Source organism: Chionomys nivalis, chromosome 9 (genome assembly GCF_950005125.1).
Source record: "Chionomys nivalis chromosome 9, mChiNiv1.1, whole genome shotgun sequence".
NCBI classification, from domain to species: domain Eukaryota; kingdom Metazoa; phylum Chordata; class Mammalia; order Rodentia; family Cricetidae; genus Chionomys; species Chionomys nivalis.
In genome coordinates this window covers 53,343,169-53,370,153 of record NC_080094.1, presented here as the reverse complement: position 1 = coordinate 53,370,153, position 26,985 = coordinate 53,343,169, and the positions used below count along the sequence as shown (strand labels likewise).

Genomic DNA, 26,985 nt, shown 5'->3' with positions numbered 1-26,985 from the left:
TTCCAGGAAGCCAGGGCTATCACATAAAAAAACCCTGCCTCGAAGAGAAAAAAAAAAGTAAGGAGGAAAGCAAAAGTGTGAGGAGAAGGAGCCTCTGCCTACAACACTCACATGAGAGAACTCCGGCTGCGAAGGGATGGGCAGCGAGCCCGGAGTGCAGACGGGCGTGCTCTGAGACACTGGGGTTGACACGCGGGGTGACGCAGCAGGCTGACATGGGAGGAGCGGCTTTTCTATTTCCAATGCTTCCTCATCCTGAAGCTTCTGCAAAGTCTCCCCTCCTTCTTCAGGCATCACTGATATATCCATGGGCTCATCTGATTCCACACAGGAAAAATGATTAAGAAATTATCACTCACCAATACCAACAGCAATTATGCTACAGAAACTTCAATTCCTAAAGCACGGTATCCTAATTTTCAAAAACTGACATGACAGTGGCTTGTGTCCCACCAATCCTGCCCTGTGCACATGCATGTGCATACATATGGAGCTCAGCGGACAACTCTCAGGAGCTGGGTCTCTCCTCCCACTATGGGCTCCAGGGACAACACTCAGACTGTCAGGCTTTCCAGTCAAGCATTTTTAATCACCTCACCAGGACACATCTATTTTCAAATACAGACTAAAAAATGGTGTTTCATCTGAGGGCACCCACCCCACTGTAGCACGAATTCTAATTGGTCTTAATAAATAAAACCTGGAATCAGAAGAGCTGAAAGATCAGGGAGGCAGAGCAGTTCTTACTAGAACTAGAGAGTTCTTACTTCTACCAATGCTCAAACCAAAGGGGTGATCCTATCTCCACCAACCTTCAGACTGCTGCTGTCTCTACAAAACCCCAGACTGCATTTGAGCGCCTGTCTCCATCTCCCTATTGCTGTGATTCCAAGTGCTGGGATCACCTTTGTGTGAGGAGTTTCTCTTTTAGACAGATTCACTCTCGTGGAGCACACGGTGGCTTTGAACTCAGAGAGATCCATCTGCCTCTGTCTCCCGAATGCTGGAATTAAAGGCGTGTGCCACCACTGCCTGGTCTCTCTGGCTAACTAGTGGTTTAGCCCTGCAGGCTGATCTTCATGCAAACTTTATTAGATTACAAACAAAACATCACTACACCTGACCCATACAAAATGGAAATCACATCGACTCCTCTAAACCTTCCCAGCATATTGTAGCTCATTCTCACGCCTGTAGGAATAGTCAGATTAATATTTTCATGTGTTTGTATATGTGGTGTGCATGTGTATGAATGTCTACATGTGTGTGGGTACAAGCACGTGTGGTCAAATTGGGGGGTGTCTGTGGAGGCCCAAGGTTGATGTCAAAATTTTACTTGACTTTGCCTAGTGTTGCTAACCAGCTTAGCCCCGTGGGTCCCATCTCCACCTTCTGAAGCTAGATTAACCAGCAGGCCACCATGCTCTCCCAGCATCTACATGGGCTTCAAGGATCCCACCAACTCCAGCACTTTGACTGCTGAGCCACCTCCCCAGCACTTAATGCCACCTAATTTAACTATTAAATCTGTTAATAGTTAACTGTCTGCCCCAGGCCCAGAAAGGCAATGAATTTGTTCATCACTCTGAGTCAGTTATCTAATGTATGAACTTGTAGCTGCAGTACGTACTAAGTGCAGAGACTGACACCAGAACAAATTCAGAGTTACCCACGCCAACCAACACTGATTTAGCTCAGAACCAAGACACTGATTCCAACACAAACTGCTCAGGGGAAACACACAGAGAGAACACAAAAACTGTTTCTGGGGCTGGGAAGATGATTCAAAGGTTAAGAGCACAGGTTACTGTTCTTCCAAAGGACCTAGGTTCGAGTCCCACCCAGCACTCACATGGCAGCTCACAGTCATCTGCAACTCCAATTCCAGGGGATCCAACACACTATCCTGGCCTTGGGGTGCCAGGCACACAAGTGGTTCACAAACATACATGCAGGCAAAACACCCATTACATATAGAATCTAAAAAACACGGTTTCTGCATAATATTCTACCTACCTTAAGACTACCAGCCCATCGTCAGAACCGGCCTGTTTAGTTTATCAGGCTTCTGACCCTGAACCGACAACTTGACCCCAACCACACGAGTCACAAGCTACTTTCTCCATTGAGTTTGCCCCAGTTTACAGTCACACATACAATCCAAATTCAGTGCCACCCTAGCTGCTTGCTCACCCTTACATGCCAGTCTCATGAGACTTTAGGGTCCAGTTCTACAAACTTTGATTTAGATGACAAAACAAATCTAAAGAGCATTAGAAACTTCACAAACATGTATGCACATATTAAGCAAATGTGTTCAAAACAGCTGACGCAATGTTACAAGAAAAAGAAAAAAGAAAACTAAATCAGATACAGAATGATGCCAACTGCGTAAGAATACTTCTCGTACGCACAGAAAACCTTTGAAGACACATCCAAATACTGACGGTGATTAAATCTGGACTGTGGACCCTCGGATGGTTCTTTCATTTTCTTCACTTTACTCTAATACACTTTTCCAAATTTTCTACAGTGAGCACTGATTAAACTCTGGAGAAGATTTTTATATAATCCTTTTTCATATGTTCACATCACAGATAGAAGAAATTAAGACACTAACCTAATAATCTAAGTAGGGTTTTGTAGAAAGGAATCTCATCCCCACCAATCACACAAACAGTCAGAATGCTATTGCTCTGCCCGGGTTTCGCCAATGACACAAACAGTCAGAATGCTATTGCTCTGCCCGGGTTTCGCCAATGTCACAAACAGTCAGAATGCTATTGCTCTGCCCGGGTTTCGCCAATGTCACAAACAGTCAGAATGCTATTGCTCTGCCCGGGTTTCGCCAATGACACAAACAGTCAGAATGCTGTTGGTCTGCTCGGGTTCCTACAACCGAGAAAATAGACAAACAGAGAAGGAAGGAACAGAGGCTAAGTCACCCGTGGAGTACTTCTCAATACTCACGGGATCAGCAGCACGGACAGCAGGCCGTCACAGGAGAACATATGTCAGGTAAAAACAAAAGTTTCAGAGGCAAGTGCCTGAGTTCAGACCCTAACTCCATCACTAGTTATGAAGTCTGTGACTCCATGTTCTCACACACAACATGGAGATAAAAGCAACAGCTACTTAGAATTTTTATGCAGATTCTTGGGGGAAGGCAGAAATATCTGGAGTAAATGATAGTATCTGGCATAAGCTAAGTGTTTAATTAATAATGTGAGCCTCTGCAGCCTTATCCATGTGTGAATAAAAAAGAGCACCAAGTACAGTGTTACAAAGGTGAGTCTAGCACTCAGAAGGGGAAGGAGAGGATCTCTACCTGAAGGGCAGACTGGGCCACATAGCAAGACCTCTATCTCAAATGCAAAACAAAACAGAGGAAAAGAAGAAACAGAATTAACAGACATTTAGCCAATAAGTGGGCTGGGGATCTAGGCTGAGGACAGAGTGCTTGCCTACCATGCTCGAAGCCCAAGATCAGATACCCAGCGCCACCCAAATCACGGCATGGCAGCACACATCTACAATTCCAACACTCAGGAGGTGAAAGCAGGGGATTCAAAGTGCAAGGGCATGCTCAGCTACAGAGGGAATTTGAGGAGAGCCTGGGATACATGAGACTTCTGGGGGTGGGGAATACTAAGTCCTCAAAAGGGAAAGCAAGTCAAAACTGTTATCACCTCCTTCAAGCCACCCTTTGATTATTTTAATCAAAGCAAAATTAAAAAGCCCAAGAAACAACTGTTGGTTTTTCTCTCACTAGGAACAGGTTAGCATGTTACTGGAAGGTAACAGATAATTAATTAATAACCAATCCAGTATTTCCCCACACTTTCTTATTGGGTTCAATTTTAAAAACATAAAAATTCTTACCAGAGCATTTTTCTCAAAATCAAAATAGTGGAAAAATCTTAGAAGGATCTATGCTTAAAAAGCAAAGAGCTAAGAGTGGTTTATCCTAGGCCATGTCCCGGGAAACTAGGGACAGTCTCAGGAACAGTGTGGTAAAGGACAAAGCAGCGCGCACTGGGGAGGCGGGACACTGCCCCTCTCCTGGGCTGAAATGAACACACACATCACAACAGCTCACCTTTTCTCCCTCCTTGCTCTGTGGGACTGCTAGGAACGATAAAAGGGGTAGGTCGGAAAGCATCAGGGGAAGGAGCAACAAGATCTGAGGAATTCCTTTATATAAAGAGAGAATGACAGGTTATTTGACTGCGACCAAGCATTTGACATTTGCTTCGACTTTTTAACAAAAATATCCAGCTCACATATTTAACAGCATATATACTTAATAGAATAGCATTTCTCCTGACCAGCAACCTAAGACTCAGACAGTTCTCAAACACTAAGTTCTTTCAAGAGTAAGGGTAAAATGGACATCTAGACACAAGGACATCATGATTAAGAAACAGGACAACCAAAAGCTGAAAACTAATTCACAGAACTGAGACATAAAAATCTCTACTTCATTTTTACACAATATGAAGAGTGTGCACATTTTTATTTAAAACCAAAAGCAAGCACAAAAAAACAAAAAGCAAACCTCTTTTCCCTAGCTACTGCTGACTGTAACAACCTACTCTCTCTTCTCTACTACTGCTAAGTGACAGAAATGCTAGCAATCGGAGGCACGAATGATTGCCCTGAATGACAGACAAGGCATTTCATTGCCTAGTGAAACCTTCGGCATCCACCATACAGCCTCCAACAGCAGAACGTATGTACATACTTTAAGAGTTCACTAAGTTCTTGCCCCAAAACTCCTAAGGCCTGGATTCTAGCTTTTAGCTTTGAAAGGAATTCTGGTCTGAGAGGTACCCTGGCTCTCCAGGTCGTTTCAGGTTTACTTACGTGGAAAGACTGTCCTGAACAAGGGGCCTCTGACCAGACAGCTGCAGGAGCTGCAGGGTGGTGGCGGGTGTAGAAACCGGAGAACACCCACCTTCCTCCCTTGAAGGAGTAGAACAACCATCAGAAGCTAGTGGGGGAGAAAAGTTAGAGTTGTGTTTACTTCTCAGACTGACATCACTGAGTGGGGGACCTACTGAGTGCTACAAAAACAGCAATACCCAGTTTGTTACACTTCAGGGGACAGAAGTCCTTTCGGGTGGCAGCCCAACTCAATGGGACATCACCAGAACGCAAATCGGGAGTCAACATAAACCCCACCCACAACCCGTTTCAGGTTTCCTTAATAAAGAATTGGTTAACAGAGCTCCTGGTCTTTTCTACTATAATCTAAGCTTAGGGACAGTGATGGTTAGAAACACACTTCTGTGCATGTCTGAGAATTGTGTATCAGACAATCTATCATTATCAGGAGAAAAATAATCCTAAAAACTGGTACCAAGAATTGGGGCCTAGCCTGTTATGAACCTGGCTTGTGGATTCCAGGCCTTTGGAGGTGGTTTATACGAGAAATGTGTAAGAGTTTGCAGATGTAGAGCCCTGGGAGCCGTGCTTAGCAGGCCATTCCTGGGGAGAGTCTAAGAAGACCAAGCAGAAAAAAGGTGAAGACAGGAGAAGCCTGGATCTCAAAGTTAGGGGAACAAGGACTCTACTGGGAATGGAATCACCAGTGATATATTCTAGAACTCAACTATGAACCACTTGTGATATATTCCAGAGCTCAACTATAAGCCAGCAGTGATATATTCTGGCAAAGATCTGGCTGCACTGTACCCATGTCCTAAGAACTTGAGGCTGAATTCATAAGTAATGGAATAGCTGGATGTCGTGGGCACACGCCTTTACTCTCAGCACTTGAGAGGCAGAGGCAGGTGGATCTCTGTAAATTCAAGGCCTGCCTGGTCTACAGAGTGAATTCCAGGGCAGCCAGAGCTACAATGTTAAGAACCTGACTCTAGGGAAGTAAAAAAAATGTAATGAATGGACTAATTTGCCTGACAGAAGAAACTGCACTGCACTCGGGAAAGCACTCCGCTCACGGTCCCCATTCAGTAAGGGAACAAAGACGTGAGAAACGTGCAAGGATTTAAAGTTGTAGACAGAGTACAGGGAAAGTATCTGTAACATTTAAATCGTGCCACTTAAAGAGAAACCTCTTCGTGTTTTCAATGGGGACAACAGCAGGTAAAACCCCACCCACTCATTTGAAAGGAAAAGTCTAAACTGACAATGCCACAACATGGGTTCCCTGCGGCAAAATAGCTGCCTAGGGAAATGTTTTTCCAAGGGCACCCTCAAAGACACAGCGGTTGCTGCAACTGTGATCCAAGAGGTTGCTGCAACTGTGCTACATCTGAAGCTGGCAGAACTGGGAGTATCATCCACATGGTACTGTTTTTGTAGGCATGAAAGATGGAGAGGCAAGAGAGTCACTGAATCTAGCACCAAAGTTTCAGAAAGCTGCTGAGTCCAGGCAATGTGTGGAGGGGTTAAGATTCCCTGCAACAAGGCTCTCCAAGACCATGCACGAAGCTGGGAAGGAGAAACCTAAGTTGCAATAGGGAACCCAGGAATGTTTGAGAAGCCAAAACGTAGGACATCTACCAAGAAAAGCTACAGCGGAGCTAACCAGAGAGGTCACCTACATTGAATTGAAGGCATTAGAGCAGAAGGAGGGAGCATTCAAATCTGTTAGAGCCCAGATGACAACATCACAAACCCAATCACATGGAGCTATGGGTTTGGTGTTTGCCCTGCTGGCTCTTAGCCTAGCTTTGCCCCCATGCCTCTTTTTGAACTGAGAACATTGGCTTTCCTCTTTTTTTTTTTTTTTTTTTTGCTTTCTAGGGGTTGTGGTTAGGAGATATGGTCTCAGATGCATTAGACTTTCAAACAATACTGGGGTTATTAAGGACTATGGGGACTTTTGAAAAACTAAACACAGTTGCAATATGAGATGAAAATGAGATTTTAGGGGCTAGGGCAAAATGTTATGATCTAAAGAGATGTGTTTGTGTCAAGCTGAAAAGAGGGTAGAGCTGTCATGATTAATTTTGTCAACTTGGCTGCATTTAGAATCACCATGGAAACGCACCTCTGAGTGTGTCTATGAGGGTATTTCCAGAAAGCCTTAGCTGAGGAGGAAGCACCCTCTCTGAATGTATATATGTATGCAGCCAACCCCACGGGAATCCAGCTCTACTTCCTGAGCATGGACACTGTGACCAGTTTCTCTCTGCCCTATAGCCATAATCCCCCTGACATGGGGACGAAAACTCTAAACCTATGAGACCAAAAAAATAAAATAAAATAAACTCCTGTTTTTAAAAAGCTACTCACCTATCTATTAATTTCTGTGTATGTTTGTATGCCTCTAGGAACCCATAAAGGCCAGAAGAAAGCAACAGATCCCTGGAACTGGGCTTACAACAGATGGGGAGGGGCTATGTGGGTGCTGGGAAATGACCCTCTTGCAAGAGCAGTCTTAACCACTGAGTCGTCTATCCAGCCCCAAATCTTCCTTCTTTCAGCTCTTTTTGTCAGATTTTTTTTGGTCACAGAATGATAAAAATAACTATTATAGAGAGGAAAAGCCAGAATCCTTATACCTCTGCTTGGCTGCTCTTCTTTCTCGTGATGCTTCTACAATAAAACAGCAAGCGAGCCTTTTATTCCAAGGTCTACCTAAGGTGAAGGAAAGCTCATGCCATGATGCAGATGGGAGAAGTCAAAACAATGCGCATGACACCTGATGGTATGAATGCAGCAATTTTCATGATTAGAACCTGAGCCTCCTCAAAGGAGACAGAAATTACTAAGTACTATTTCTAAAGTCTATGAGCAGCCATAGTGACTGACGATACTAAGTTCTCTACTGGCCCTTTCGCTTAGATGGAGACTATCAGCTTAGACTGAAACTGCACGATCCTTCACTATAAAGAAATGCTTTAAATACACCCTGATAGCTTCAGTGGGTGCCTGCTGATGTCTTACACACCAAGCACAACACAAAATACAAGGGGACACAACCTTCTTCCCTCCTGGCTTCTCACTGAAGCATTCTTACTTCCTGAGACTATGGAATGGTCTACACTCTAAACTTTAGGGCCCTTCTTCTAGATCTTAATTTGTTTTTTGTGGCAAATAATAAACAGGTAAGTAAACTGCTACCCAAATGAGTAAGAAAAACATAGTAAATGGGACAGAAGAAATGGCAACTCTATCCATAAACCCAAGTTTACTAGATTCATTACTATTTTTAATACCTGTTTCTAAAAGGGTGAAATTTACATAAAAAATTGACTAGTTAATGTTCTCTGAAAGTCCTCCTCACTAGCTAGGAATATATTTTTCTTCCATATTATACCTACGAAAGAGTACTTCTTACAGAGCAGCCTAAGAACTGAAACAGAAACTTAAGACAGGAGGAAGATCAGCCAGCCAGCCTACCTGCTTTACTCTGCTCAAACAAGTCTTCCTGAGTTGACGAGACCTCGGGCTCCGAGGAGGTCTGGACCTGCAGCTCCCCTCCTAGCAGCTCGTGGGCAGGCACCAGCTCCTTTGTTTCTACAGCTGCAACAGGAGCTTGAGGACTGGAAGGCAGATCTTCCGACCTACGAGACCCACACCGCCAAGGATGAGGACTGCTAGTTCAAAGTTCCCTCTTCCAAAAGAAAAGTTTAAATCTAACAATTTTAAAGTTTCTAAGAGCTCTCATCTCCATGCCCTACTGAAAGTGAAGAAGAGTCCTCAGGTGTTGGAAGCCTGTCTCCAGCGCCCCCTTTCACCAGCCATACCTCTTTTCAGTTTTGTCTGCTCCAACACCTGTGACAAGTGACTGAGAATTGCTACAAATTATCCAGAACTGATATGGCTTTTCTCTTCACTGGCGCCACAAATATATTATCTATTGCCTGCTGACTGTTTCCAGGATTCCTTACACACTGGAAGACTCACATTCTTGGCCCTTTCCCAGAGACTTTTACTTACTATACTATTACCAAGGAAAAATGGGAAAGCAAGACTAACAGAAAAGCCAGGCCTGTGGGTCATACCTGTAATCCTAGTGTTTCAAAGGCTGAAATGGAAGGATTGTGAGTTCAAGGCCAACCTCAGCTACACAGTAAGTCTGAAGAAAGCCTGGACTACAGAGTAAGACCCGTTTAAACAATAATAATAATAATAATTTAACTAAAATAAAAGCTTTCTAAAGAAAAGTCTTATTTGAGCATAGTGGGACATACACCTACAATCCTAGCACCAAGAAAGTTGAGGCAGGGGAATTCTTTCAAACTCAAGGCCAGCCTGGGCTATATAGAAAAACACTGTTTCAATAGAAAACAAAAAAAACCTAAGAAGTCATGACAATCACCTTTGCTGAGGCCCCCATGCCCAACTTTCTATAGAAGGAAACAAGAAACAGACACTGTATGCTCCTCTTCCTTCAGGTTGAAAGCGTCCCAGTTCACCCCTGCCACCAGCCAGTCAGTATAGTTCTGGGCACAACAATGACCACAAACTGAGCAGAGTGTATATCCCATTCCTACCGAGCTAAGAGCCAGAACACTTGGATCTAGCTACGCCATAAATTAACACAAAGATAATATTTAACAACCCAAACAACCTGGAGCTCAAGAATACTAACAGGTTTCCAATATAATACTCATCTATGTCTTTTTTTTTTCCATTTGGTTTGCTTTTTTTTTCTTTTGGTTTTTGATTTTTTTTGAGACAGTATAGCCCCAGCTGTCTTAGAACTAGCTTTGTAGATCAGGCTGGCCTCAAACTCACAGAGATCTGCCTGCCTCTGCCTCCCAAGTGTTGAAATTAAAGGCATGTGGCAGCACTGTCTGACTCATTTAAGTCTCTATTAGCCCCAGAAATGCAAAAAAGATCTCCTACGAATAGATAGTGACCCTGAGTACCCAGACAGAGTGTCAACCAAAGATTAAGGATTATAGTTACAGAAGAAATAATGTACCTTTGTAATAGGCCTGAATTAGGATGAAGCACACACAGTAAGACTGCATAAGCAACTATGAGTGGGAATCAGCAATTTCTAATACTGTTTCTATATCCACAGTAAAATCGCAAAGAGATCTTTAGAGAGAGCACGGCTTACCTTGCAGGTGGTAGATTTTGCTCATCTACCACATGGATACCTTTATCAGGCTGTACTGTAACAGGGATGTCTTTGCTGAGTTCTACCATGGAGGTACCGTCAGTGGACTGTTCTTCACACTGAACTGCTTAATGGATAGGAAGAAAAAAAGATACAAAGCAGATATTTAACTTTTCAAAATATTTGAGGCAGCTCCAAATGATTCTCAAAAAGTAAAAATCTTAATAGAAATGAGTCTAACTTTAAAATACCAAGAGCTACACAAAGAGGGACAATACCCCAATTAGACACCATCCACTGCCAAATAAAACCCCAATGCCAGAAATGGTTCCAGAGACCTACCAAACATCACAGTCTACTGTCAATACTATCAGTTGTGCCCTAGAATCTGAGGATAACCCTGTCACTGAAGACACCACACACTTGAGTCATAGAACGTGGAGAATTCAAGCTAGTTCTCAACTAGAAGCTTCACACCTGCTGGCTGGTATTCATGGTGCTAGAAGGTGCTATGCAGGCTACTAACAGAAGAAAGCAATCCTCAATCTCACCAAGCCATGACCCAGTTACAACAACCACCGGCCTAGGAAGTTATGCCTAATGGTGCAATAGTGGTACAAATGTTATGGAAGTAACCAACTAATTTTTAAAATTGTATTCAAGGCCCATTTCATGAGACAGAACCCATATTTGACACTGTCAATGAAACCAAGAACCTGAAGCTAGACAGGTCATAGGCCATAGGGGGAAAATCTATTTCTGTCACTCTGCTATGTGACCACAGCAATAAAATGACTCCTAATGACATCAGTGCATCACTCTGTCCTTCATCAAAGAAGCCTCTTCTACTAGAACATGGCCATTAGCAGAGTAATCCACAACTGGTCAACGTGCAGAGAATAAGAAGCTTTGGAATTCTCAGTCCTAAACGGGATGTCTATATCACACTTCTCCCCTCAAGGTTCAGGGATCTATATAGAAGAGGGGGTAAAAAGTTGTAAGAGCCAGAGATGGTAGATGATTTCAAGGAAACCGTGTTTTACAAACACAACACTGAAAACATATATGAGCTCACAGGGGCTGCAAGAACATACATACACAAGATCTGTACAAACTCAAACCAGACAAAATCTTAGCATGGAAGGAGAAAGGTATGCATAAAGTTCCACCCCTAGGGAGTTATAGGCATCTGGTTGCTAATAGGAGAGCAAAACTCAGCTTTCTTAATGGCATGACCCCTAGTATATAAACCAACCTCCAGGGCAGGCCAAGAAGAGCCAGATAACACAAAGTGGACTGCACAGGTTTTTGGTTTTGTTCAAAAAGAGGGAAGAAAGGAGAAAACATGAAGTTGGGTGGGTAGGGCAGGACCTGGGAGGAGCTGGGTAAATATAATCAAAGAATATTGTATGGAATTCTCAAAGAATAAAAATGTAACTTAAATATGTAAATGTACATACATATACAAAGATACAGATACACACACACACACACACACACACACACACCTGGAAAAAGGGTTCAGTGGTTAAGAGTACTTGCTGCTTTTTCAGAGGATCAGAGTTCAATCCCCAGCACCCATGTTGAGTAGCTTACAACCACCTGTATGTCCAGCTCCAGGAGATCTGACACCCTCTTGTGGCCTCACAGACACCATACATATACACATAAATTTAGTTTTTAAAATATATAGGTATTATCCCAAAAAAGAAAGTAACTAATGGCCTACTTAGAGAAAATGTCAGTCTACAAGCCATCACTTGACAAGAATTACTACTTACAGCTGGGCGGTGGTGGCGCATGCTTTTAATCCCAGCACTCAGGAGGCAGAGACAGGTGGATCTCTGTGAGTTCGAGGCCAGCCTGGTCTACAAGAGCTAGTTCAGGACAGGCTCCAAAGCCTGTCTCAAAAAAAAACAAACAAACAAAAAAAATTACTACTTACTCTGCAAACTTATGATATATGAATTTGGATAGCTTATTGAGAAGCTGGGCATGGTGGCACATGCCTTTAATCCCAGTACTCAGGAGGCAGGGTCAGGTGGTTCTCTGGAGTGTGTGGCCAGTCTGGTCTAAAAAGTGAGTTCTAGAACAGGCAGGGCTATAAAGAAAAACCCTGTCTTGAAAAAGACAAAAACAAAAAACCAAACAAACAAACAAACAAAAAAACCAACAAACCACCATGTTGGGGGTGTGATACTGGAGACATAACTCAGCAATTAAAAGCACTTACTGCTCCCACAGAATACCCACGTGTCATTTGCAGAACCCACACAGTGGCTCACAACCATCTCTACTACAGCTCCAGGGAATCTGATGCCCTCTTCTGACCTCTGTGGGCACCAAGCAAACATGCTGTACACATACATACCTGAAAGCCAAACATTCACACACATAAAATAAAAAAGATAAACCTAAAATTACTTCTATTTTTCCTAAACTCAAAGAGGAAGCTGGTGAATCTGAGTTCAGGACTACCCTGGCCTACACAGCAAGATGCAGACCAGTCAGAGTCACATGGCGAAACTCACACAAACCAAAAAAAAAAAAAAAAAAAGGAAAAACATCTTAAGGAAAAAAAAAGAAACTTGTTCCAGAGGGATAATCAACGCCACATGTGAGAAAACACATTTCGTACCAGTATTTGCATCCACATCAGACAGCTCGGTAGAGCCCAAGTTAGTGGTAACCAACTGCATATGTTCTTGGTTGACATCATAGGGCACTGTATGTTCTTCAACATCTTGGCTCTGGGAGAGTTCCAGAACCCCAAAGCCCAACTGTGATGAAGCAGAATCTAGGAACAAAACTCCAAGAAGTTAGAAACCACCCCACAACATTATCAACATGCAAGCTACTGTCTTCTAGAGAGGAGTGTTTAAAATATTTTTTTGCATTTATATGTTCTGTGCACGACAGACACACACATACACATCACAGTTGAAGTGTGGAGGTCAGGAGGCAACATGCAGGAGCCAAGTCTCTCCTTCCACAATGTGGGTTCCACAGACAGAACTCAGGCCATCAGACACTGCTGGCAAGTACCCTTTACTGAGGAAGACCTTAAATGTCTCACACCAAAGACTTGTCACACATAATTTTCACAAAACAATACAAATTAAGGGGCTGGACATGGGCTCAATCCCAAGCGCCCCAAGAAAAGAAGGGGGAAAAGTAAGGAATCAAATTATTAGACTAGGTTCGGTAGCACACACTTCTAACAGCAGCACTGAGAAAGCACAAGCAGGGGAAATCAGAAGTTCAGGGCCATCCTTAGCCAAACAGTGGACTTAAGGCTATCCTGGACTATGTAAGACTGTACTGTAAAAATAATTAATAAGTAAGTTTAAAATAAGGGGAAGGGACCAGCTAAACGGCCCAGCAGGCAGACTCCTGCTCAAGCCTGGCTGGCATGACAACCTGAGTTTGATTCCCTGGCATCTATGTGGTGGAAGGAGAGAACCTACAAGTTGGTTCTGACCTCCACATGTAGTGCCATAGAATGTGCACTGCATGCCCACACACACATCATTAAATAATAATAAAATGCAGTTTTTAAAGGGGGTATATAATAAAGCAAAAACATGGGTACCATAAAGCCTTATAAGCATTTAAAATGATAGACTATGTCAATAATCTGTAAACACACCAAAACTCCAACCAAAGGTACTTGAAAAATAAATGCAAAATGAGAAAGAAACAAAATGCAGAAAGGGAGCCCATCAATGAGGAATAATTCATTTGTTTGTTTCTTTGTTTTGAGAGATCACGCTACAAAGTCACACCTGGCCTTGAACTTCCTAACCCTTCTGCCTCAGGCTTCCTGAGCCTAGAATTCTAGGAGAGCCTTACCACGCCAGTTTACTGCTATGTTTGGGGTCTTTATTTTTTCCAAGGGGCATGAATTAAGGGCTAGTCACTGCATGTGGTGCCGTTATGAAGTGGTGGAACCTTTTTTTTTTCTTGATTTTGAAGCAGGGTCTCACTCTGTATAGGCCAGGCTGGCTTCAAAGGCAAGGCAATTCTTCTCAATTCCTAACTGCTAAGATCACAAGAGAACACCACACCAGGTACCTTGAAGAGGAGGCCTAGTGGGAGGAAATTAGGTTATTAGGGCTTGGGCAGCCCTGGCTCCCCTTCTCTCTCCCTTGTCTCCCAAATACTGTGAGGTAAAACTGTTTCACTCCATGTCCACCCAACTATGATATTCTGTCCTGTCACGAAAGTAATCAGTGACATTTCCAAAACTTTTCTGGGGTATTCTATCATGGCTTTGGAAGGCTGTTTAACAGAAAATTCGGTCATCAAATTAAGTGAGACATCTTAAATTACTAGGCAAATTCCTTAGTGATTCTTAGCTTAATCATGAAAAATCTATTACACGGTAAAGAGAAATTTAGCTACCTGTGTGTTCACAGTAAAAGGACATGAGAAGAATCTACTATTCTGAAAGGGCACAGGCTACCTTCAGCACCAAGGGAGCACGCAGCAGCATCAGGAGCGCTTGCTCCCACCTCTTCCTTCTCCTCTTCCAACTCTTCCTCCTTCTCCTCCAGAAGAGAAGCAGCTTCTACCGTCACTCCCAGAACACTGCAGGGGAAGAACGCGATCGTGTGATATGCCCAGAGAGGCTCTGCGCAAAGTGCACTGGAGTTTGCTAAGACCCTCACATCCCAATTATCTTTTATGCAGATTAGAAAAGTAAACAGACTCTGGCTTCAGTGCCTGTAGAAAGTACCTAAAAGGTTATGATTCAAAACACTATGCCAAGTTAAGTAACACAACTAAGAGAAGAAAAGCAAAAATATATTTAATTTTTTTCTTATGATCACAGATTGAAAAATCTTTCATTGAAAAGAATTAACAGGCAACAAAAAAAAAATGTGTGCTGGGTGGTCAGGGACACTCTAAATTAAAATTCACAAGTACTTTGGTAAGAAGCCTCAGACCACACCAAAGAATCTCAATAAAATTAAGGTTAAGAAGTCTATTAACCTCAGAAGAAATTAGGGCTAGAGAAGGGTGCGGCCTGACATTCTGGGCACAGCTTCAGCCAGCACTCAGAAGCAGAGGCAGGCGGATCTCAGTGAGTTCAAAGCCAGCATGGTCTACATAGCATGTTCCAGTAAAGCCAGGACAACATAAGAGACCTTGCCTACCCCCCCCAAAAAAAAGTTTGAAATAAAAAAAAAAATTACCAGGCGGTAGCGGCGCACACATTTAATCCCAGCATTCAGGAGGCAGAGAGAGGCAGATTTCTGTGAGTTCGAGGCTAGCCTGGTCTACAGAGTGAGTTCCAAGACAGGCTCTAAAGCTACAGAGAAATCCTGTCTTGAAAAACAAAAACAAAACAAAACAAAAAACAACAACAACAAAAAATTTGAATCTGCATTGAAACTTAAATGCAAAAAATAAGTATAAAAGACACAACTGGGAAAATACAAATCTAAATTATATTATTAGTATGGAATTATTTGTGTGTATGCTTATATTTTATGTATTTTATGTATATATAAAATATACAAGTGTTTTCCCTACATGTATGTACGTGTACCATGTGTATGAATGGTACCTGCAGACATTGGAAGAAGGTTGTCATAGCCCCTGGGATTGGAGTTATGCATGTCTGTGAGCCATGTGGGTGCTGGAACCAAACCTGGGTCCTTTGCAAGACTAACAAGTGTTCTTACCTGATGAGCCACCTCTGCAGCCCTCGGAATTATTATTTTTGTAGGTGTGTAACAGTACTGTGATCACCTACAATGCTATCCTTACATTTTGGGGACAGTGCTGAAATACTCAAATGACAACTATGAGCGTGCCAGTCCCTCACAAAGTATACACATCCACAGGATGAACCAAAATGTACTTATCTCTCTCGTTCTGGAGAGATGGCTCAGCGGTTAAGAGCACTGACTACTCTTCCAGAGGTCCTGAGATCAATTCCCAGCAACCATATGGTGGCTCACAACCATCTGTAATGGGGTCTGGTGCCCTCTTCTGGCCAGCAAGCATTCAGACAGACAGAACACTGTATACATAATAAATAAATATTAAAAAAATAAAATAAGAACCTGGGCTAGGGAGGTGGCTCCGTGATTAACAGCAGACACTGTTCTTACTGAGGACCTAAGTTCAGTTCCCAATACCCATCTCAGGCAGCTCACAACTGACTGCCACTCCAGCTCCAGGGGACCCAATGCTCTCTGCTGACCTACACTAGCCCCAAAACCACCTGCACAAACCCACACAGATACATGCACTTAATTAAAAATAAAAATAAATTTTCAATAAAGAAAAATGGAGGGGGCTGGAGAGATGGCTCAGTGGTTAAGAGCACCGGCTGCTCTTCCAGAGATCCTGAGTTCAATTCCCAGCACCCACATGGTGGCACACAACCACCTGTAATGAGATCTGGTGCCCTCTTCTGGCGTGTGGGCATACATGCAGGCAGAATGTTGTATACATAATAAATAAATAAATCTTTTAAAAAATTAAAAAAAGAAAAAGGGAAACTCTGGACCAATAAGATGGCTCTTGGAGTAACGGTGCTTGCCACCAAGTCTGATTGCTTGGATTCATTCTCTGAAATCACACAGTGAAAGTAACAACCTGAATTCAACCCATGGGCTTCACATGGTGAGGAGAAAATCAACTTCTACAAGCTGCACTGACCTCCAAATACATGTCACGGTACGCACATGTGCATGTGCACGCACACACAAATAGAACAGAACATTTTTGAAAAACTTAAAGAGAGAGACCATTGACAACCACACCCCTGGCCGTCTGCCTGTCAACAGTTGCTCCTTATGTCCACCACTGACAGTGAAGTGGAGGTGCGCTCAATTAGCCCTTGGACCTCTTCTCCAGCTGTATTCGGCCTCTTACTCAGACTCAGTTTGAAATTCTTTTTAAGAAAGTCTCAACCTGCATAGCCCAGGCTAGCCTAGAACACAATATGTGGTTCTCAGGCTAACTCTGAACTCACCATGATCCCACTGCCTCAGCCTGCAGAGTGCTGGAGTCATGGGTGTGCACCACCCCTGGCTCCCAGGTTTGAATACTGCACCATCCATACGACTCTACAGTGTAGCTCTCCAGCCAGCATAAGAACTGCCTGCACCATCTCCACTCCTAATGGGTAGCTCAGTCTCAAGCCATCTCCAGCTAAACTGTTTCTCCTCCATCTTCTCCATCGCTACCTCCTCCTTCCTGCCATAGGCTCCATCTTCAAATCCTACTTTCCAATCTCAGAATCTCGCCGGGCTCCCCATGAGAGGATTTCTCTGTGTAGCCCTGGTTGTCCTGGAACTCACTCTGTAGACCAGGCTGGCCTCAAACTCGGAGATCTGCCTGCCTCTGCTTCCCAAGTGCCAGGATCAAAGGTGTGTGCCAGCACCGCCCAGCTTACGCTGGGCTTTTAAAAATAAACCGGGCATGTTATCCTATTGAGAAATACTTAACAAATGTCATAAAAACTTTAAACTTGCTCTGTGAAAAGTCTTATGGAGAGATGGCAAGACAAGCTACACAGCAAAAATATTTACAGACCAAACCACGTCACTACAAAGGACCACAGCAGAATTTAAAAGCACCCTCAAGACACACTAGGGCTAGGACACAGCTCAGCAGTAGAGAACGTGATTCGCATGCACAGGCCCCAAATTCAATTCCTGGGACAGGAAAGAAAGAAAAAAGAAAGCAAGCAAGTGAAGAAATAAAATAATTCAATTTAAAAATGGGGAAGAGACATAAACAGATATTTCCCTGAAGAGGAGGGCAGATGACAAACAAGCACATAAGAGGTTCAACCACATTTGCCATTAAGAAAATGAAAATTCAAACTACAAGGAGATATTTCTATATACTTATCAAATGACTCAAACACAGTGACGAGGGCTCGCTCAGTTGGGAAAGCGCTTGCCTAGAGAGCATGAGGCTGTGGATTCCATCCTCAGAACCACATAACTGGAGCAGGGGTAGGAGCATCAAAAGTTCAAGGTGGGGGCTGGAGAGATGGCTCAGCGGTTAAGAGCACTGACTGCTCTTCCAGAGGACCCCGGTTCAATTCCCAGCACCCACATGGCAGCTCACAACTGTCTGAAAATGCAGTTCCACGAGATCTGACACCTTCACACCAATGAACATAAAGTTAAATAAATCATTAAAAAAATTAAAAATTTAAAAAAAAAAAAAACAAAGTTCAAGGTGGTGGCACACACCTTTTAATCCCAGCACTCAGGAGGCAAAGGCAGGAAGATCTCTGTGAGTTCGAGGCCAGCATGGTTACAAGAGCTAGTTCCAGGACAGGCTCCAAAGCTACAGAGAAACCCTGTCTCGAAAAAACAACAAAAGAAGTTCAAGGTCATCCTCAGTTAGACAGTGGGGTTGAGGTTTGAGGGCTAGCCTGTGATACATACGACACTTTCAAAACTATTTTTTAATTTGTTTATATTAAGATGTAAAAATAGTGAAGGAGAGCCGGGCGGTGGTGGCGCACGCCTTTAATCCCAGCACTCGGGAGGCAGAGGCAGGTGGATCTCTGTGAGTTCGAGACCAGCCTGGTCTACAAGAGCTAGTTCCAGGACAGGCTCCAAAACCACAGAGAAACCCTGTCTCGAAAAACCAAAAAAAAAAAAAAAAAAAAAAAAAAAAAAAATAGTGAAGGAGCTGGCTGGTAGTATAAGCTGGTCACAAAACACAGCTTAGCTTGATTGAGGTCTCAAGTTCAACCCTGAGCATCCCGAAAGACAAAAACAGTGGCACGCTAGCAGCTGGGGAGAACAGAAGGTAGAATACGCCACACTGCTGGGTAACAGAGACAGTCCAGAACAGTCCGGCAGTTTCTTTAAAAAACTAAACACGCAACTACCACACAGTCAAGCAACTAAGGCTGGGCATTATTGAAGAAAAGAAACTTTATATTCCCATAAACAATTTACATGAGGTGCCAGGCAGCAGTCGTACCTTAAGGCCAGTACTCAGGAGGCGTAAATAGGCAGATCTGTGAGTTCAAGGCCTCCCAGCCTACGTAGCAAGTTCCAGGCCAGTCAGAGCTACATAGTGAGCTCAAAAAATAAAAAAATTTAAAAAGAAAAAATTGTAGGAGCCTTTGCCTGTTAGGCAATGTCCCTGGTCTTTGTGTAAATATACATATACATTTATACACACACACTGAGCCTGACAGCCTGTGTTCAATCCCCAGGACCCACTTCGTGTAGAAGAAAATCAAGCTGTACTCTGACCAGCACATGTACACCCAGACACATATGCACAAAGACATAAATAAACAAAAAAATTTAATTTGCACAAATATTTGTAACAGTTTTATTCACAATAGTTAAAAACTTAAAAAAATATGCTTTAACCTATAATGGCATATCTGACATTCTCTAAAAGCCTACTCAGATTGGAAGGAAGGAATAACGGATACATGGTAGGTAACACTTTGACGGATCTCCCAGGAGTTATGCTGACAGAAAAAAGCCAATCCCATACACTTGCATATTTATATAATATTTGGAAGTCAATTTTACAAATAGAACATAGGTAAATTATTGCTAAAAGTTCAGGTACAGCAGAAGGAGGTATGACCACAGAAAGAGCAGTAGCATCTGCACACCACTGTGCAGCCCCTTGACTGTAGTGGCAGCTACACATATGATCCACACATATGATCACTGGAAACACAACACAGCAGGAAATCTGAGTGAGTGCTGTGGGCCTTCACAGTACCCTGGCTGCAATATTACAGTTTTGTACAGGGAAAAGCATACTGGGGGGGGGGGGAGGTTGGAGAGAGGGCTCAGAGGTTAAGAGCTATTGCCTGCTCTTCCAAAGGTCCTAAGTTCAATTCCCAGCAACCACATGGTGGCTCACAACCATCTGTAATGCCCTCTTCTGGCCTGCAGGCATACACACAGACAGAATATTGTATGTATACATAATAAATAAATATTTAAAAGAAAAGAAAAAAAAGCATACTCAGGTTCTCCTGTATTCTCTGCTTGTTAATTTTCTTTCTTTGACTATGTATCCTAAATTATTCTTGAACTTACTATGTAGTCCAAATTGGCCTCAAACTCCAAAGTTGGCTGAGATTCCCCTGCCTCAGCCTCCCAAGTACTAAAATTCAGGCATGTACCACCATAATGAGCTCTGTATTATTTCGTACAATAGCATGTGAATGTACAATTATCTCAGTTTAAGTATGCTTCATGGGGGCTTTAGATCTAGCTCAGTGGTAGACAGCTTGCCTAACTAAAATACACAAAGCTCTAAATAAAATATGAAAATAAATATGTAAGACTGGAGAGATGGCCCCACACTTAAGAGCACTGGCTGCTCTTCCAAAGGACTGGGGTCAGTTCCTAGCACCCATGTGACAGCCAACAACCATCTGTTCCAGGGACTCCAACACCCTTTCCTGGCCTCATTACACTCACTACATGCATGTGGTACACAGACATACATACACATATATAAAACATATTTTATATGTAAAATAAAAATAAAATCTCCAAAAAATTTTTAAATAAAACATAAAAAGTCTTTTTTGTTTTGGTTTGGTTCTTTGTTGCTGCTGTTTTTTAAGACAGAATTTCATTGTATAGCCCTGACTGTCCTGGAACTAGCTCTGTAGAACAGGATGGCCTTAAATTCACAGATATCTGTCTGCCTCTGCCTCCTAAGTGCTGCAATTAAAGGCCTAAGCTACCAACACCTGTCATAAGAATGAATCTCTAAAATGATAATATTTGGGGCCAGTAAGATGATTCAGTGGGTAAAGGCACTTGCCACCAAGCCTGTAGACCTGAGTTTGAGTCCCAAAATCCACATGGGAGAAAAGAATTGATCCCCGCCCCCCCAAAGCTGCCCTCTGGCAGCAACACTACATGTGTGCATCTGCTCCACTCGCGCACAAAATATAGAAAAATAATTTTTAAATATTTAGTGGAAAAATTAATATATGTATTTTCTTTCTTTTTTTTTTTTTTTCTTTTTTTTGGTTTTTCGAGACAGGGTTTCTCTGTAGCTTTGGTGCCTGTCCCGGAACTAGCTCTCATAGACCAGGATGGCCTCGAACTCCCAGAGATCTGCCTGCCTCTGCCTCCCAAGTGCTGGGATTAAAGGCGTGCACCACCACCGCCCGGCTGTATTTTCTTTCCATATTATATTGTAGGGCAGCCCCTATGTAGAAACATCAGTTTATATCATCAGAACACTAGGGAAAACAAGAACAGCTTTTTTTTTGAAATTATTTCTTTTAAAGATTTCTTTATTTTACATAATGAGCGCTGAATCTGCATATAAGACTTCATGCCAGAAGAGGGCATCAGATCCCACTACAGAAGGTTGTGAGCTGCCATGTGGGTGCTGGGAATTGAACTCAGGTCCTCTGGAAGAGCAGCGCCAGTGCTCTTAACTACTGAGCCATCTCTTCAGTCCGTGGGAATTTTAAAATAAGCAGATTATTTAATCTGCTTATCAAATATTCTTCTATGTGGATGTGTACTTGTTTGTGATGGGGGGGCGACAGTGCGTGACTGGTGGTGTGCGTGTGTGGTGTGTGTGTGTATTAAAGAACTTCCATTCTTTTGGGTCACCTCAAATTCTTTCCACCATTGTGGCCTCTGCACATAAAATTTACTCTCTGGAAAGAGCTTCCTCTTACCTACAGCCTCTCCTCGGCCTCTTAACTGTTACTAACATATTTGCATTTATTATTTAGACTGCATTCCTCAAAGAGGCATTCCTTTACTTCTGCCTGGATTATTTGTATTTTGTTCTCTTTGTAACAACCATAATTGCAATTTAGGACTGAGAAAAAGACTAGGCCTCCCCCTATTAAGTTTCAAACCTCATGAAAACACAGCCCTCTAAAGTACATGCCACAGTGACTGAACATTTAATGAACATGACCATAAAATCTGTATTTACATAAAGAACAAGAGCAACGCAACGATTCAACAAGGAAAAGCAGCACAGACCACCCCAGAAACCACTGCTGTGTTTATGATGGGACATGCCCACTTCTACTCCCCATCACGCATCCCAGGTCACAAGCCACAAAAGCACACCTGAGCCCAGCATGTATTCCTCAAAGACACTATCAACCAAAGCAAAGAAAAATGACAGGTGAGTGGCATAAGGTATGGAGGCTCACCCCTGGAGTCTCAGCAACCCAGAAGCTGAGACAGGAGGATCACTGTCAAACTGAAGTGATTAGAAGTCAAATTAAACTACATGTGAGTTCCAGAACAGTCTTTGCTACAGAATGAGACTCTTGTCATAGCTAAGTGAAGCAGCTGGATATAGGAACAAGCACTGTGACAAAGAACGTCCAGCTGAGGCGTCCCCCTGTAACAGTGAGCTCCCAGGACTAGAGCAAACTGCAGCCATTAATGACTACCAATCCCAAAACCCAGAAATGCAAGTTTTATGAGAAATTACCTCCTTCTTTTTCATTAACTTTTTGTTTTTGGTAGGAGGAGGGATGGGGGACAGGGTCCCACTCTACAGCCCTGGCTGAGCTAGCATTCTCCTGGTAGACCAGGCTCTTTAATACACATAGATTTACCTGTTCCTTCCCAGTGGCACTGGAGTTAAAGCTGTACAAGACCACACCAGGATCCCATTCTTAAATCAAACCCCTTCAAATATATTTAACCACTATGAGTCTAATAAAACTTATGCACCAGTCAAGACGAACCCACTAGCTGGCTGACTGTCTCCAAACACCCATTTCCACTGGAGGGGAAAGGCAAGTGCAAATACCATAGAAAACACCCCAGAAAAAGCTCCTTGTTTTCAGAGACAGCAACAGCTGGAACCATGACAGGCTAACATGCCTGTCTCTCAGCTTTTCCCTCAGCCTAACCCTCAAGTCATCTAAAGTTGCCTGTGTTCTTTGACCTTAGAAGAACTGGGACAGAGCCTGAGAAACACTGAATAGTAAGAAAAAGAACTGGAGCCAAAAGGAATGGCACTCCCCTTAACACAGTCAAGCAAATCGTTTAACTTTCTGCCCATCAGTTTTCCCAGGAATAGAGACACTGTCTTTACTGCACAGTTGCTCAAGGAGACAATTAACTGAGATGTCAGAAATCAGTATCGGACCTAAGGCAGAGGACACCATCATGATATTCGTAAGACAACAGAAACTGAATACTCTTTAGGGTATGCGTTACAATTTGAATATTGTACTTACACAAAGTATTACCTCACAAAGGAGATCCCAGATCTCAATTCTAAGACAATACTTCCTATGTGATCCCCAAATCGCAATCCCTAATTCACAGAAACAAGATGAATCTCTTTATCTTTGGAAAGAGTCTGCAGGTACAGATAAGAGTTGACTGGACAATAAACTGTAATCAATGCCTTCACACAGTGGCATACCTGCTTGTCCTCTCTGGCTGAGGCAACTGTTCTATGACCTGACTGATGGAACCGCATGTGCCCAAGTGAGAAGAATCCACAGGGTCTGAAAAAAAAAAAGAAAGTAATTGGATAGTGTAGCACGATTAATAAAAACCCAGAGACAAAAACTGGGGTTCAACCTGAAAGTCAGAAAAGCAAAACAGCCAGCCACTGGCTCTTACCTCTACCTCAGTCTGAACCGGCGATCCTGCCTCCAGGAATCTCAGAATGAGACTGTGTGTGAGCTGTCCCCTCCCATCTTATCCTCCTCTATAGGGCTGGGATTAAAGGCGTGCACCACTACCGCCTGGTTTCTATGGCAAACTAGTATGGCTACTGGGATTAAAGGTGTATGTCACCACTGCTTGGTCTGTAAGGCTGGTCAGTGCAGCTGTTTAACTCGCTGAACTTCAGGCAAGCTTTATTTATTAAAATACAAATGAAATATCACTACAGGATAGTACACAAAAGACATCTGCCACCAAACTTTAAATCAGGAATTTAGGCAACACCAATCTAATCTGGCACATCAAGACATTATGAGTTGCTGAAGGCTTACTGTACACTAGGTAACACACGAGGCTCCCTGACACACATCATGCCAACTGTGTGTTTAAATCACCCTGCTCCAACCTAAACACTGCAGAAGAGATTTGAGCTTCGAACTGCTCACCTGAAGCTGTGTTTTCTTTCAGATGTTCATTGAATGAGCTATGACTGTCTCCCTGCTCTTCGGCAGCTGGCTCTTCTGGATTCGACACAATATCCTAGAAAATACACACATGTAAGATCCTCACAGAATACGAAATAGTGCAAAATGGACAAAATGTGTGTGTGCGAACATGCTGGTTTTATTTTTTTCCCACCAAACTTTACTCAAAAGATAGTGATCTCCGAAATGCGAGGGTTTCAGGTTAGTTTGGATTAGGAGGTGAAAAATAAGAACTCAACTCCAGGTCAATCATTTTCAAATTCAGCATCACTCACCAAGACGGGGTTCTCTTTGTGTATTTGCAGATTGGGGAGGTGTCGAGACAGCATACTAAAGTGAGAGTCCGCATTGTCTTCCAGCACCTGGCTCTCAGGCTGAGAATCTTCAATTATCAGGCAAGGAGTATCTTGCTGAGAGAAATCTGAATCCAACTGACTTCCAGTAGGGTCCATCTGCTCCCCTGGAGTGGAATAACAAAAGATCAGTACTGGAGAGTAACCCTACAAGCCTTCCTCACACCATCTAAGACTAAATAATAGGGCGGAAGTGGAGAGCTAGGAAGGGGCCAGTCTAGGGCTCCTCTAAGTAGCACGCATTTGCAAACGCTCCAAGTACTTTCCCAGTTACCTCCTCACCCCACGTTTCTCCATTATTTACGACGAGTCTCTGAATCCTTCGGTCCCTCCCTCCCTCCCTCCTTTCTCTTCACCTTCCCGCAGACACCCTTCCCTCCTTCCTCACCTCTTCTCCCCGCCCCTTTCCATCCCCCCACAACTCTCCCCGCGTCTTGCCTCCTCTGAGCCCCAGGAAGACCTCTTCGCAACCTCGGCTAGGCGGGAAGCCCGCAGCCCTGACACGGCCTCAGGATCACCGCGGCGACCGCCTCCCCACCCCCTCCCCGGGCCCTCCAACCCCGTCCCCGTCACCGCCGCCATGCTTGCCACCCCGCCCCCTCCAGGCATGCAGCCCTTCAAGACTGCCACCTGGACCTCCGCGGCCAGTTCGCCCCGCTTTGCTCGCAGCAGTACCTGGCATCCCGGCGGGAGGTCCCTCGCGCTGGATCTAGAGGTCTCTGCACGTTCCCCAGGCCCCTCCAGGTCTGTCCCCAGGTCGCCACTGTCGCCACCGCCGCCACCAGCCGCGAGCTCCCCCTTTTCCCGGCACGTCACTCAGTATCGGATCTCCCATTCGCTGCTACGGCCCGCCACTCAAGAAAGCCTGTAGACGATAGGTGATTGGGACGGAATGCCCGCCCCCCGCGTAAGAAAAGGAACACGGCGGTGCGTTTCCATGGCAGCATGGACGTCGCAGGCCCTCCCCCTAATACAGCCAGAATGACAGTACCCTTGAAGAACCAAAGGGACATTGAGAGAGCATGAAACAGATAACCCTGCCTGCAGGACAGGGGTACTCACGACTCACATTTGAGAGTATTAACCCCTTTGCTGACTTCCATGGAAAAGGACAGCCTCCGGGCTTTTCAAAGAAAGGGCAAAGAGAAGGAGGATTGAGAATAGCTAGTACTCCAGAGATGGTGAAATAGAAGAGACAAGACTCCATGGGGTTTGCCGGTGTCAATCAGGATCCCCTCCGTAGACCTCTGCCTGGATTCAAAGGGCCTCAGTTTTCCCACTCTATGTCTCTGCCAGTTTTGGTTTTGTTATTTTACATTGTCTGAAGGCCCCAGTAACTCTTCTTGTTCCCATTCCCTTTCAAGCTTCCTGTTTGAGTCTCCCTGCCCTTTCTTTTAGGGGATTGCAGCAGCCTCCGACACTTGTACCTCTCGTTGAAAGAACTGAGCATTGTGATTCTCAAACTAGTGGCAAAGAGAACAGCTGTCGCCCTTACTAACTCAATGACCTAAAAGATCCAGGCCCAGGGATTTAATTATCCTAATTATGGTGTCAGGGTCTTATAAAGGGTGTGGCAGCTGTGACAACTATTAATGAACTGAGCCCAAGAGACATACGTGGTTTCGTTGTCATTTTAATTTAAACTGCCGTTTGGATCTGGGCTAGAATTCTAACCAAGCAGCTGGCAGTAGGGGAAGCATCAAGCACAAAGCCAAGTATATACATAGTAGGCATTAAACAGGAGGTAGTTTCTCTACTCCAGACTCAGAATTATTTAGGCACAGCCCATACATGAGTCTCAACTTCTATAAATGCCCAGTTCAGCTCTTGAAATAAGCTACGCTTAGAGACGCGCTTCCTACCAGCCAATCTTCTCTCTGCTGTTATAAATAACAGTGTTCATACTTTCATAACCCAAAAACAAAGCATGTTGTCTTCATATACAAGCTTGTGGGAACAAAAGGATTGGCTTAAATGAAATTGTTCTGAAAAAAAATCTAGAACCTATTATTGTTCTAGCTAGAATTCCTGCCCTAGAATGTTTTACAACAAGAGCAAAAACGACCCAAATTGCAGACACATCTCACTTCTTAATCCTAAAGCCATTCATAACTGAGTACTGCTGTGTTTCCCTGCTTCTGATGCCACTGAGTACTAGAGACCAAATCAATGTAATCAAAAAAAAAAAAAAAAAAAAAAAAAAGATACATATCCACTGGATTGGAGAAATGGCTCAGTGATCAAGAACACTCACTGCTCTTTCGAAGATCCTAAGTTCAATTCCCAGCACTCGCATGGCAGTTTACAACCATCTGATGCCTTCTTCTGGTGTGCAGATATACATGCAGACAAAGTACCAATATACATAAAATATATGAATAAATAAAAATGTTTAAATGATTTAAAAAAAATCTACATCAAGCCAACATCAACTATACCAGAGCACTAAG

The 26,985-nt window shown here is 43.5% G+C and overlaps 1 protein-coding gene across 4 annotated transcripts in view; it reads right to left on the bottom strand.

The window, feature by feature from the left end:
- The window catches only part of Tp53bp1 (tumor protein p53 binding protein 1), a 71,184-nt gene extending 45,788 nt beyond the window's left edge, over positions 1–25,396 (bottom strand). For 2 of the 4 annotated variants that reach the window (XM_057781963.1, XM_057781962.1), the window contains exons 1-11: positions 25,211–25,396; positions 24,458–24,642; positions 24,144–24,237; positions 23,450–23,534; positions 14,511–14,635; positions 12,684–12,842; positions 10,046–10,172; positions 8,374–8,537; positions 4,867–4,993; positions 4,100–4,194; positions 112–317 (exon numbers count right to left, since the gene is read on the bottom strand). In XM_057781963.1, coding sequence (XP_057637946.1) covers positions 112–317; positions 4,100–4,194; positions 4,867–4,993; positions 8,374–8,537; positions 10,046–10,172; positions 12,684–12,842; positions 14,511–14,635; positions 23,450–23,534; positions 24,144–24,237; positions 24,458–24,642; positions 25,211–25,217 — 1,374 coding nt within the window. In that variant the 5' untranslated portion in view covers positions 25,218–25,396. The remainder of the gene's footprint in view (positions 1–111; positions 318–4,099; positions 4,195–4,866; positions 4,994–8,373; positions 8,538–10,045; positions 10,173–12,683; positions 12,843–14,510; positions 14,636–23,449; positions 23,535–24,143; positions 24,238–24,457; positions 24,643–25,210) is intronic. The other 2 variants (XM_057781960.1, XM_057781961.1) reach the window with 2 other exon arrangements.
- Between the last annotated feature and the right edge of the window lie 1,589 nt (positions 25,397–26,985).